The sequence below is a fragment of the Podarcis liolepis genome (assembly GCF_965112155.1).
Source record: "Podarcis liolepis genome assembly, chromosome: 7".
In the NCBI taxonomy this organism is placed as follows: Eukaryota; Metazoa; Chordata; class Lepidosauria; order Squamata; family Lacertidae; genus Podarcis; species Podarcis liolepis.
Genome location: NC_139561.1, coordinates 82,888,603 through 82,902,141, shown reverse-complemented (window position 1 = coordinate 82,902,141; position 13,539 = coordinate 82,888,603). Strand labels below are relative to the sequence as shown.

Here is a 13,539-nt window from a genome sequence, read left to right as displayed (position 1 = left end):
TGGGGGTTGTGGGGGCACTGGCCCCCACAATAAAGTATTTTAGGGGGCCAGGTCCCCACAAAGTTGATGGGCATTCCCATTCAAATGGTGTGTGCGCACTGCATCATGTTATCAATTTTGTGGGGTGGGGCTTACCTGCGCCCCCACAATATTTTATTCAAGTTGGCACCCCTGGTGGGTGGGATGTTTTAATCTAGCTTTAAAAAAAAATAGATCTGCCTTTTAGATTTTTCTTTGTCTTTTTATGCCGGTTTTCATGGGTGTGTTTGTTTATATACTGTAGGCTGCTTTGGCTTGCCTTGGTTAAAAAGCGACCAATATATTCAGTAAACAAGAAATATAAAAATAATATATGGATCGCAGGAAAAATGTGTTGTGATCTGCAAACAACAACAACTAAAACTCTGTCCTACTGCAAAGGCTTCTCTTACTGAATTTTTTCTTTTCTTGCAAATTCTGAACAGGGCCTAGCACACCGCTGACACTCAACCAAACTGAAACAGCAGCACTAAAAGTGGTAATGTGTGCACGTGCGAGGTGCTTGGGGTGTTATGCATGGCTGTGTGCATCTATGTGCACGAAGTGAGTAACAGGTGTGTGTGAAAACATATTGTTTATGAACAGGATTGTTTGTATCTGAGATATATTTTTACACTATGGCTATCAGGTTACAACCCAGAGATTCTACCTTTTACTTTTTAACCACACAAAAGCAGTGAAAGCGTGCCCAGCTGCATCTCCTGTCCCAGTCAGTCCTCTGTTTGCCCTCCATCCTCCTTTCTCATTCTTTCAGCAGCAAGATGTGGGAAGGGTTAGGGTAGGAGGCCCAGAAGCAGCAACTTCTTCTGCTATGTGAGTATGGTTTAAAGCAGAAGTAAATTCTCTAGGTTACAATCTGGCAATTCTGTTCTTCACAGTCTTCTCAGACTTGTCTGAAGGCAGCTAGTGTCTCCAATACCTGTAGCATCCATAGAATCCTAGAACTGTAACGTTGGAAGGGGCCACAAGGGTCATGTAATCCAACCCCCTGCAATGCAGGAATCCTTTTGCCCAATGTGGGGGCTCCAACCTGTGACCCTGAAATTAAGAGTCTCATGCTCTACCAACTGAGCCATCCCACATTCAAAGATGCTTCAGCGCTGGTCGTCAACCGGTGGGGTTGGTACCCACAAGTGAGTTACTGCAGCCTCACCTAAAGTTGGTCAGACCACAGGCACCAAAACTCTTTTGCTTACTGTCTTTTTTAAAAAGGAAAAGAAACACACAGAGAAACAGACAATTGGAGAAGATAAGGGGAGAGAGGCAGAGAGATGTTGCTTCCAAACAATCTATTTCTTGAGCAATCATCTTGATCTGTTTGCAAGGAGGTTAGACTATGCTGGCTTTTTATTGAGAATTTATTCTGATTTGTTTGCAGGAGACACTGATTCAAAGAGAGATTGGGTGGGGGGTGGGATCCTATTCAGTTCTTATTTAAAGATGAATTTACATACTTTACGTACTTTCCAAAACAATACACAAACCAAAACACAGCCATTCTTCAAAATTCAGTTCTCTGAGTTAGGTAAAATTGCACACAGACATGTGTGCATATATTAGGGGAAATTCACACCAAAATGCTGGTGAGTTTTTGTGAGAACTTTTTCTTCTTCTTTAAGTTGCAAGCTCATGTGGAAATGTGGAGAATTGCATTTAAGACTGGAAAAATGAGAAACTCAGAGAAACCCAAATGGGTAGATTTTGTCATCCTTATTGTCAAGAGGATGTCATCATACGGTTTCCACTTTGCTTACCACAGAAAGTCTGCTTCTTTGGGGAAGCAGGTTTGCTGAGCAAGAACTCCAAATTGTGCAGCCTGAATGTGTCACTATGCGATGGAATCCCATCTGAAGATGTTGACACTAAGGAAGAGCCCAGAAATGGCAAAAAACAGAGGGAGAAGAAAAACGTACAAATGGCAGAAAATTGAAGAGTGGGTCTGAAGTTGCACAGCAGCGTGAAAAAGTGCGTCCTGAATCTGAAAAGGCCCAAGACTGCTGCTTTAGGGAAGTAAGACGTTTTCAGGGGTCCTGCCCCTCTGCCTTTAACAGCAGCCAGACATTCAAGAATTTCTTCAGAAATTTGTTGGGGAAAGTTTTATCTCCACATCCAGAAAAGCTTCACCAGCTGAATGTCTTAATCTCAAATTACTGCTATAGAGATACAGGAGCAGGGCCTATTTTTTTAAAGTGGCAATTTTACCAATTGTCACGTCACTCATGAAATAATTTCAGGAGTTTCCTCCTCACTATGGCTCTTAAATTTGCACAAGTTCTCTCTCAGGGGAACCCGGCAGCTACAGCTGGACCTGAGAGATGATGCTTCTCCAGCCTCTCCCCTCCTCCACCGCAGTCCTCCAAACTGCCGGCCACCCTTTGCTGGCTTTCACTTCTGCTTCCCTTTCACATTTTTAGATGTTTTAAAAACAGACTCCAATTTACTGAAAACCCAGCTAAAAACAGAAGCCCAGAAACCAGCCTCCGGGCAGTGCTCCTCCTACCCCTAGCAGCCGGTCCTCATTCTCCTGCCTTGGCTCTCTACAGCACCCTCTGCAGGAAAACACTGGGATGGAAACAGCTAAGGTAGCCAGATACAAAGGAAGGCAGAGCTCTGAGCCATTTTAATCATTTTGCAGGAATGGGAATCTGTTTTCGCTCCTGCACAACAAGCTGCACCTGCAAAAATAGTACTGTGCAAGCAGCTATGACAGATACAGGGACAGTGTCTTCTTTTGCATGGGACAGCCTGCTGTCTCCTTGGATTTCAGGAAGCCTTGCAGGAATTTGGAAGCCTGAGGGGAACAGGGAGAGTAAACTGGTTTGTTTGCTTCAGTCTACAGTTATGCAGCAATGGTGGGGAAGCAGTGACTCTAGAGATGTCGTTGGACTCAAGCTCTTGTCAGCCCCAGCCAGCTCGTTCAATGGACAGGGTTAAAGGGAACTGTGACCCAGCAACATCACAAGGGCCACAGGTTCTTCATCAGTACGCTGCAGGATAGAAATAAGTTTGGGACTACCCTCGCAGCCAGCTCGGTTTGCATAGTGACCAGAGCCTGTGCTTTTAACAGTACCTCGCTCTGCAGAAATCAGCAAGTGAAACTTTTCGCAGCAAGGAGATAAGCATCACTTGCTAATGGCTGTACATCAAGTTGTTGCTGAAGGCACAGCTACTGTGGTTGCTTGCAAAGTTGGAAATCTTGGCCTGTGCTCTTAGTCAGGTTGCCACCTTTTTCCCAGCAGGGCTCCTGTGACTTTAACAGCAGAAATTAGGTGTGGCGCTTCCCACCATCCCACCCCCAAGCCCACATCTCTATGCAGGGACAAAAACATTCCAGCTGGCTTTCTGCCTGGCAGGGAGCTCTTGGGCACAGGAGCCCCACTAGAGAAAAGCTAGAATGCTCCCCTCTGTTTCAAATACTTTTCATCCGTAAGTCCCAGTGTGCTTTTGCCACTTATCCCCAACTCCATGCTCCAGCCCTGACCTCAGGCCTACTGGAGTTTCTTTCCCCTAACCCTATCCTCTCCCTTCACCTTTGCACTGAGCTGCAGAGAAGACAGGGCTGGCGATAGACAATAGTTTTCAAAAAGTGCTGAAAGTGGGGTGTGACAGGGGCAGCACTGTTTGTGGCCCATGCACTCAGTTTGGCACCAGTATATCCTCTGGCACTTACCTGCCGCCCACAGCCCTGAGTTCACCATGGCAACGATGCTTCTGGTGCAGGAGAGAGAGCATTGGAGAGCCCTGCCTGCCGCTGACAGCCAGTACCTCTTCCAGAGAGGGGAAGAGCGGATGGCGGGACAAGGAAGGGCCTCTGAGCTTGGGGCAGAGCCGGGGGAGTCCCCTGGTGCTTCAGAAGCAAGAACAGTGAATGTGGCAGGAAGCAGCTGGGAGGAAGAAGCCATAGCGGTATGTTGGGGGGTGGGAGCAAAGAACACTGCAAGGACTGGCACACAACAAACACATGTGCGTGGGCATGTGTGTTACCTGCCAATTACCCTTGTTGCCCACAGGTGCTGCCCTCCCCTTTGTGCTTGCCATACCCAGGGCTCTGATGCATACACTCCTGGACACCCAACAGAGATGTGGTGTGAAGGGTTGTGCAAAATGCACTCACCACGGCACCACATTCTCTCACACATGCTGTACTACATACCTGGGCATGACAAATTTTCTCTTGAATCTGGAATAATGTCCAGCCCCAAACCCCAATGTGGGTGGGACCATTTATAATCTTTCTGGCATGCTAGCTGAAAGATTAAAACAGCAACACAGTTCCTCTCCCCAAAACACACACACACAAACTAGATCCTGCAACTCCAGTCCTACATCCCACCTCAAATACTGCTTATAGCCAATAGCTTGTCAAGAGCCTTAGGACCTCCCTTGGATGTACAACACATTTCCCATCGACCTCCAGCTTGCCACTGCCCCTGACACCTCTCAGTGGACTTTAGTTCTCTTGGGTCAAGGACTTGTTCATCCAGACAATCCTTAAAACCTGGCTCCCAGGCCTACTAGGTACTCCTTCTGCAGCTGCTGTCACAATCCCTATCTATTGGTTGGCATGTCCTTAGCAGCGGAAGCATGTGTGCTAATGTGGGACTGGGGAAAAAGGAAACTGAACCCCTTTGGTGGTGGCTGGAGAAATGCTGTCCAGGGCTATGTACGCACAATCCTGTTTGCACTGCATCCTGTGTGCCCTCACCACTGCTTTGGGAAGCAGCGTTCGCACCAGGTTGGTCACAATCCATAGATAGTCTGTATCTGCCTTGTCATTTCTTAGGAAAAACTACATTCTTATGCAGTCCCCCAACCCCCAACCAGAACCAGCTTCGATCTGATTTTAGGGGGGGGGGCAAGCAGCCTAACTGTGTTTTAAGCCAGTAATGTGTACACAGCCCTAGGCAAGTGCCTCGGGTCCCCAGGTGGTACAGCAGGACTCAGACTGTCTGGATGATAAGACAGAGAAACAGCCCTGAAACGGTAAATGCAATCTCTGAGGGTCTGGACCTAGCAATCCTAATCCCATCCTACCTCTTACAGGAAATCTCATAATGATGGTCTTCTTAACTGAATATCCTGACAGCTCATTGTGGACAACTCAATGTAGAGCTTATTATGTTAAGATGGCGAGGCATCTACTCAACCAGGTTTAGTTATCCCTGAAGAGACAAGAACCACCTTTCTGTCTTCCCAATTGGGGTGACTCCAGACTGATGAACCCTGGAAACCCGCCCCAAACATCAGAAATGTGGGGCCTGGCTGTGGTTAACTGGTGATGAGAGAAAACCACTCTGTTTATACTCAGAGGCAGTTTTCTTATTGCATCATATGCTCTAGGGCTGACCTCTGGCATTAGAAACAGATTCTGGGGCTCAGGGTTTATCCACACTTACCTTTCCTCTGCTCTTTCCAGACACAGTCCACACTTTAAAGCTCTGAGTCCGAGCGCCCCTTTTTTTGTCCCAGAGCTTTCCCTGCAAAAGCCCGCTCTTTAGCATTCAATCAGACACAGTGCTTGAAAGCATGGACCTATGCCTGGAATGAGTGGGGCAAAAGGTAAATGTGGATAAACTCTAAGCCCCATAAAAGCCAAGTAAGTAAGACAACAGATAGCTGCTGCTCGATGCTAGCAGTTGGTTCTGCATTTTCGCCAACTCACCACTGGGGGGAAGCAGCATGCCACCAGTTCTCACACTCACCTGTGGCGATGTGGCCTGTTCCAGTCTGAGAGACAGCACGGTCCCACCCAACGGCTCTCCCTTGCACATGATGACCATCACATTCGCTCTCGGCAATGTGACACATGCACGAACACACACACACACACACACACACACACGTACACAAAAGCATCAGTGCATCCACCAAACACTACTACTCACAGTCTCACACATTTGGACAGCCAGGAGTACCCTGAGTTTTGCTTTTTTCAGAGGGGTAGCTGTGTGAGTCTCTTGCAGCAAAAGCAATGAAGAGTCTTGTGGCTCCTTAAAGACTAGTACATTTATTATGACCGAGCCCACAGCCCACTTCATCAGATGTATGAAATAATTATCTGGAGCTGCAGGTAAAGATATACATGGCTTGGGATGGGGTGAGGGGGGGAGTTGTTAAAAGTGAGAAGGAAGGAAAGAAAAAACAGAGAAATACAGACAGTGATAATTATGGATTTATCATTGGTTAGAGGTTTTCGTAATGCAAGTAGTCTGACCTGAGATCATTTATTTACTATATGCAAGATAAGAACGTAAGAAGAGCCTGCTGGATCAGGCCAATGACCCATCTAGTCCAGTATCCTGTTCTCACAGTGGTCAACCACAGATGCGATCAGATGCTTCTGGGACGATTGCAAGCAGGACCTGAATACAAGAGAGCACTCTCGCTTCCAGCAACTGGTATTCAGAAGCATTACTGCCACTGACAATGGAGAAAGAGCGCAGCCATCATGGCTAGTAGCCATTGATAGTTTTATTCTCCATGAACCCCTTATATGCAATGTCTACGTGGGAGCAAGCCATTTGTATTCACAGCTCAGATCAGCAGCTAGTTCTGCCAGAGAGCCACTCTGGAGTGAGGGTTGAAGCGCAAAGGCCCCAATTCATGCTCACCAGCTGCCAAGTCTCATTGCCACATGTTCTGCTTATCCACATCCCACTTTTGCCTTCAGGATTGGCAACTGAGAGGCCAGACTTTGCCCAGGGGCAAAGCCCCTAAAATACATGAGAAAGCAATTGTGCGCACACATATCCAGGAACACTGTGACACATGGCCACCCAGACACACCTACAATCTATGCCCCTAACAAACCCATGAATAACAATTTCCCAAGACAGAAAATTGCTTACATCCCATCTTGTACACCTTTGCTCTAACCCATTTCAAGGAAAACTTGCGCCGTCCAGAAAATCACACACACGCCTCTACTAATTTAGGCTTAGACAAATTGGGTGTATGGGAGTTAAAAGCACATATCCACAGCTGCTTATGTAAGTTTAGAGAGCCCAGGGGCTGGAATAAGAGGGCTATGAGCCCCAGAGTAACAGAAACTTCACACACGCCACACATAGTACCAGAACTAACAGAGCAGCCTTCTCCAACCTAGTGCCCTCCAGATGTTTTAGACTCCAGCCTGGTGTCTTCACTTTAAAAGTCTCAACATTGCAAAGAAGCGAAAGAACTCTGTTTGAGTCCTTGGAGAGACACCATCAGTCAAAGTAGGCAATAACTGGACTAGAAGAACTCTTTCTATAAAGACAGCTCTATATACACGTTCACTTAAAAGGGCCCAGCAGCTTGTGAACAAAAGCAGGAAAGCATGGATTAAAACAAGTTATTCGTTAAGAGGCCTTAAGCCAGTGATCCAATGTCAGTCCCTGTAAAATGGGAACAGTATGTATGTAAAATACATACAGCAGTATGTATGTAAAATGGGAACAGTGCCCTGCCTCACAGAGTCATTGCAAACAACAACGAAAAACTGCAAAAACAGTTTTGCAGCTTTGAAAGTACTGTACAGCTCTTGCCCTGCAAAATAGGAACACTGCAGTTGTGATTTTGAGAGGGGATCTATCACTAAAACTAAACTAAACTTCAGCAGCCCAATCCTAAACATGCTTACTTGGAATTATGTCCGATTGAATTTAATGGGAGTTATTGCTTGGTTAGGAGGCTTGGGACTGCAGTCTAAGCAACCAAGGCTGTTTGACTCTACTGTGACAAAAGAACAATGGACCGGTGTTTAATTCTTGGAGTAGGAGTTCCCGAATTAGACTGGCAGCAAAAAGTCCTCATGCTCCATTCTCACTGCATCCTTCACTGTGAGTTAGGTCAGCAGCAGTTGCTAGACGGTGGGATGCCGATGCATTGATGCAGGGTACAAGAAGAAGGCTGAAGTTTGCCCTCAAACTAGGGTACCAAAGTTGTGAGATGTGAACCAGTTTGGGAATGTGATCGCAGGCAGGCTTTCCTTTGACCTAAGGTTTAGCTCAGAGGGCCTCTGAACATGTACAGAGCAACCTCACCACATCTCTGGGATTAGATCCTCAGACTTTCAGGTCAGAAGAGATGCCCGCTCCCAGGCCACCTTGAGTATTAGGACCTCTTTCTGCTGGAGTGGAGAGCTACAGGTTGCAACTGCGACACACCAGCCGAGCTGTTCAGGGGGGCAAAGAGATTCATTAAGGAGCCAGCCATGCTCCCTACCCCCCCCCCAGCTCACAACCCATGCCGTCTATGAGGAACCTGTGGCTGGAATAGCAATAGGCCTGCGGGTCAGCATTGAGGGGCAAGAGCAGAGTCGCCCTGCCCGGTCCCTGTCTCCCTGTCCCCGCGGCTGGCTGAGGCGGGCGGTAATGAGAGGAGACGGCCGGTGTCGCGGGCGCTCCCCCGGGGCTGTGGTTATTGTATGTGACGCGCCGGCTCCATCGCGCTGCTCATATTTCTCCCCCGATCAATACTTTTGACTCCCTACAAGACAATAATCGCTTGTCCGCGGCCGCCAGTCGATCAAATACATTATTAGAGTGCGCTCCCGGGGGAGCAGGGCGGGGGAGGGGAGCAGCAGGCGGGGGGAAAGTACAGGGAATGGGGCAGGTTTTGGGGGGGTGAGGTGGCAGAAGGCACAACAAGTTATGGGGTGGAGTGCAGGGAGAGAAGGAGGGGGTCTGTGGCTCACTATCTCTCCCCTTGCCTGTATAGGCGGCTGGCAATTTCCACACCAATATTTGCAGGTGCACACCTCTAAAGAAGCCTGGGTCCATGGCACAGGGGTATTCAAACCTCTGCTGTAGATTGTTATCTATATTGTTTTGCTGGTTGTGTCGAAACTTCTAGCTTTCCTGAGATTTTCCCCCAGGCGTTTCGCCTGAGGAGAAACCCCGGAATTTCCAAGCTCCAAATTTCACTTTGAGTGAAATGTGGTGGCAAAAGATCACCGTGAAACGTTGTTCGTCTCATCAGTGCCCTTCTGAGTTCCCTTGGGTGTTTCGCCTCTGGAGGAACACAACGCATGTTTGCCTCGAATTTTGCTTCAGGTGAAATTTCAGTGGCAACCCTAGCCCTAGGTCTAGGCCTGAGGCCTTCTTGACTGCTCTGTCCTACAGAGAGGTCTTTCCCCTCCTTAAGCGCCTTCTCTTGGGACACAGCTTCATGTTTCTTAGACCAGAGGGTGTTGACAAGAGGACATTAACGCAAGCGAGCGGCCCTGCTTGTCCCCAGTCTGTTCACAGTATCCGCATTAACATCTTTGCTCAATTGGCAGGTTTGTTTTTTGACAGACCACATGGCAGGGGCAAAGAAATTGCCTGTGAGCATGTGCAGAGTGTGTGTCTTACAAGGCCAAGTACACACAAACCATGGCTTCACGTTGAAGATAAAGGCAAAGAAGGGGTAAACGATATTGTTGGACTCCCATCAGCCCCCACCAACACGGCCCAGTCAGGAATGATGGAAGTTGCTGGAATACAACACCATCAAGAGTGCCACAGAATCTGCATTCTTGGATTAAGGCTAAGGTAACCAGATGCGAAGCAGGAAAGAGAGCTCATGTACCTTTGAGACAGGGCTAGGGAACCACTTCCGGGTCAAATTGTGCCTGAAACCATTAGCCACATTTGACAGATGGGTGGGGCTGATCCATGGTGCATGGGCAAATCACCCAACCCCAGCTGAAGTAGTGTGGCACCAGGCACCAAATTTAACTGGCACACACTGGCAAAGGAATAATCAGGAGCCTTACTGCATCCTCCCAATTATCCCTTTGTGAGTGTGGTTCACATCTGGCACTCTTTGAAAAGGGGAGCTGGTGGGACTTCTGCACCTTGAAAGAGTTGATCAGAAGGGAGGGGAAATATTTAGAACTCACCCTCAGAGAGCTTCAGCACTAAAACATTCCATGGACAAATTTGAAGAGTTATTGACACAAGCGCTGTACACAACATTTAGGCCCATTGCTTGCTATAGGCCAAAACCTGCAACCTGGGGGTGTCCAGGTGAAGGAGGCAGTGGATTTCTACAAGTGGTGGAAATGGCAAGCTCAAAGTTACTGTAAAAGGACCACAAAAACTGGAAGAACACGTGGTGCAGAAGGACCAGGGTGTGACTTGAGTCCTGCCCCACTGTGCCACACAGGTACATGGTCTCCATCCCTTTGGAAAGGCAGTGCGTCCACCACAGCCCAGTTAAGGTAAAACTGAAACAGAATTCACAAGGGCAGGTAATGCTCTACTATGGCCCCTTTGCAGAGGCTGCTGGAACAACTCTGAGAGGATTCGCTGGCTTTTTGGGCTGAGGTATAAAAAGGGGTGTTGGCATTGCAAAGTGTGTCGATGTTAAATTTGGATGTGAAGTCACTGGTATTCTTTCCTTGAGCTGTATGCTCCCTTAAATGTTGATGCAGAAATTACTGGGTTGTTGTTGTTTTTAGCATTGTAGCTAAATTATACTTTTCATTATGTTATTGTATTACTTATTTAGACTTTGCTTTTATGTTAACTGTTTTTGAATGTTTTTACACGAAGCACTTTCAGCATTGAGGTAGTTGTGGAAAATGTGGCATGTAAATAACCTGACTATGACTTCTTTTGGCAAATGAACTTTTCCCCACCCCCTGCATGACAACCGGCCCCTTGGTTAAAGATAGAGAAGTCCAATCCTTCAATGCATTCAGGCCCCTTAGTACTGGAAAGGCACTTTCCAAGGCATGTGTGCAATAGAAAAGGCAAAGGAAGCCAATGTGTACTTTAATATTTGTGCAGAACAGGGACTTTTCACAGGTCATGAAAGGAGTCACCCTAGTTCAAAAATGAGAGGCTTGAGTTCTGGCATTCCCTGATGGATCTTCCCAGTCTTGGAGTTTGGCCTCTGGGCTTGAGAAGGAGCCATTTAGGGCAAGGGTGCAGATGTTGCTGAACTAAAACTCCCATCAGCCCCCATGAGCATGGCCAATGGACAGGGTTGATGAGAGTTGCTAGGGATTCAATCTGGGACCCTTTGAGTCACAGTCCCTCCCTCAATGCATTCATACAACCACTTGATATAAGGCAGGTATCGCTTTTAATCCTGAGGTAACCTTTATTTCTTCAGACCTTTTCACATGACGCCTTCACAAATTAGGTGGTTGTCATTCATCACACACCTGCATGACCGTGTGAATGCATTGGCAGATACAAAAAACGGATTCTAGCCAATGTTATGTTCTTGATGAGGTGTGGGTTTCACCCTCGGCATTTTCCAAATACAGCAATATGGCTGTGTGATACTTCAATGAGCAGTATAGGTTAGGACGGCCATTCTGGATTATAACATACCTAAGTCACACTGTTTGATGTGACCCTTTCTGGATTATTTTTCAATGTGAAATCAATCCAGATCTCATTTTTGGACCATGGTCACCAAATTTCAACAGGTGTCTGAATTACAATCCAACATATCCTAGCCTTGCCAACTTTGAGCAACATTGTGTGGTTCATGTTAGGGTTTCACTGTGTAAAACCAAACCAGAAATGGCTGTGTGAACTAGCTATAAACCTTGAAGCACTGTAGGCAGGAACGTATGTGCCCCCCTGTTCTGCAGCCACATAGGACATCTGCAGAAATTGTGGGCACAGATTTTGGCATTCAGATAATCTTAACATTCATCTGTTTTAAAAAATGCAACTTTCTGGACCGTTTTGCTGCAAAGACAGAATTGAAAGCACTTGATGAAATCTCAGAAGCTCCGAAGCTCTATAGATAGCATAGAAGGGAATGCTTTCAGGTTGTGAGGCATACATGAAAAAGACTTGGTTACAGAATAACAGAACTGTAAATTTGAAAGGGACCCCAAGGGTCATCTAGTCCAACCCCCTGCAATGCACTATATGTGAGCGAAACTGGAAGGATAACTCTATTCCACCTAGCTTGTGCGTTTATAGCTCTCTGCATTTACACTCCTCTTCTGGCTGTCCACATTTCTGTCCTCATCTTTTTTCATACTCATCTGCTTCTTCACATACACACAGAGTCCTTGTTGTCAGCACATTTTTACTATTTGCACTTTCACACTTGTCTCTCCTTTTGCAACAGCAAACACTGTTTGTTCTCCTTAAATTCTGCCTTAAACACACATGTGTCATACATGCCTTATGTCAAATAAACCTTCCTCAACACACTAGTGCTAGTTTCCAGTTTCCCAAAGCACTCAGATCTTCACTAGCTCCAGCCTCCCTACACATGCAGAACCATGTGTGCAGAGAAATCAGCAGCCGTGGGGATGGTCTTTAAAAATGTGTGTAGCTGGGACAGAAGGGAATGTTTTGATTTTGCTATCATCTTTTTTTCCCGTTTGCTCTACTCCGAGTGCGCTCCCACTGCTGGTTTGGGAAATGGTTGTACACACAACATTAGCCAAAATCCATATCTCTCCTGTCGTTTCTTATGAAATACTGCGTTTTGATGTGTTTTCCCCCCAAAGCAGCTTCAATCTGAATAGAGAAAAAGAACCACTTAGCGGAATTTTTAACTGGTAATGTGTACACAGCCTGGGATAGCTCTTTCCTATGTGGTCTTATTTGGTTGTTGTTTTCCTTTTAAAATACTCCTCCTCTTGCTTTTTTCGTCCTTTTGTTTTTATAAATCTTAAAAAATAAATAAGGGAGAAAGCAAAGGGGGCATCAAATCACCACATTTGTATGAATGCCTTTTAAAAAAAGAATATTCTTGTCTCCCTCCCATCTGTGCCTTGCCAACAATTACACCAGAAGCATTTGGACCATTTTTAATTTCTGTGTGGCACTTCATTTATTTTATGCACTATAAATAACCATCACTGATTGCAAGGAAACGAACTCTGTGAGCATATTCGCAGCTGTAGTTGTGGGATGTGTGTGGAGGGGTAATTTTAAAAAGGGCTTGTCCACACAGGACCAAAATGTGGATTTGCACCTGCCTCTCTCCCCATTAATGTTGGGGCATCCACATGACATCCTTCCCATCCCAGTGCTGTCCTGGACATTTCCCTTTTAAATTGTTGGGTCCCCCCCCCCCCCATTCTTCAAAATTCCAAAAAGCCCAGAACTGAAAGACCCTGCACTTAAAGGAGGAAAGGTCCAGGACAACAAGACAGGATCCACATTTTCCTTCGGTGTGGATAATCCCCTGGTCTAATCAGAGCCAAAGCTCAGCACTCTTGTTTCAATGCTTAGGCTCAGTAATGTAGCTTGATTCTGATCGTGTGCAAAGTGCCTGTTCTAGCACCGCTAAAAAAGCCCGAAGCTCCCTCTAAATATCTGAATTTAGAGGGCAGGGATTCAAGAAATCAGACACACCAAGCAAATCCCATGCCCATGGTAACAACATGCCAAAGGCACAGGTAGTCCACAGTGGGTCAGGGAGAAATCATGGACTCAGGGCAGGAAGCAAAGTCCATGCAGCAGAATCCTGTGCAAACCCTCCTGCCCCGTAATCCTGCTTTCTTCCTTTCATTGCTTCACATGCTTTCAGTTATGTGCCAATGCTGTG

The 13,539-nt window shown here is 46.6% G+C and overlaps 1 protein-coding gene across 10 annotated transcripts in view; it reads right to left on the bottom strand.

Annotated features, from left to right (window-relative positions):
- POU2F2 (POU class 2 homeobox 2) overlaps nucleotides 1-13,539 on the bottom strand; it is a 109,482-nt gene that overhangs the window by 36,455 nt on the left and 59,488 nt on the right. Inside the window, exon 1 of one of the 10 annotated variants that reach the window (XM_083515499.1) lies at nucleotides 3,710-3,806. The exons of the other annotated variants lie outside the window; for them this stretch is intronic. Within the exon in view, the coding sequence (XP_083371625.1) occupies nucleotides 3,710-3,737 (28 nt within the window). The 5' untranslated portion in view covers nucleotides 3,738-3,806. Of the gene's footprint in view, nucleotides 1-3,709; nucleotides 3,807-13,539 lie in introns of those variants that run through there. 10 annotated transcript variants of the gene reach the window in all.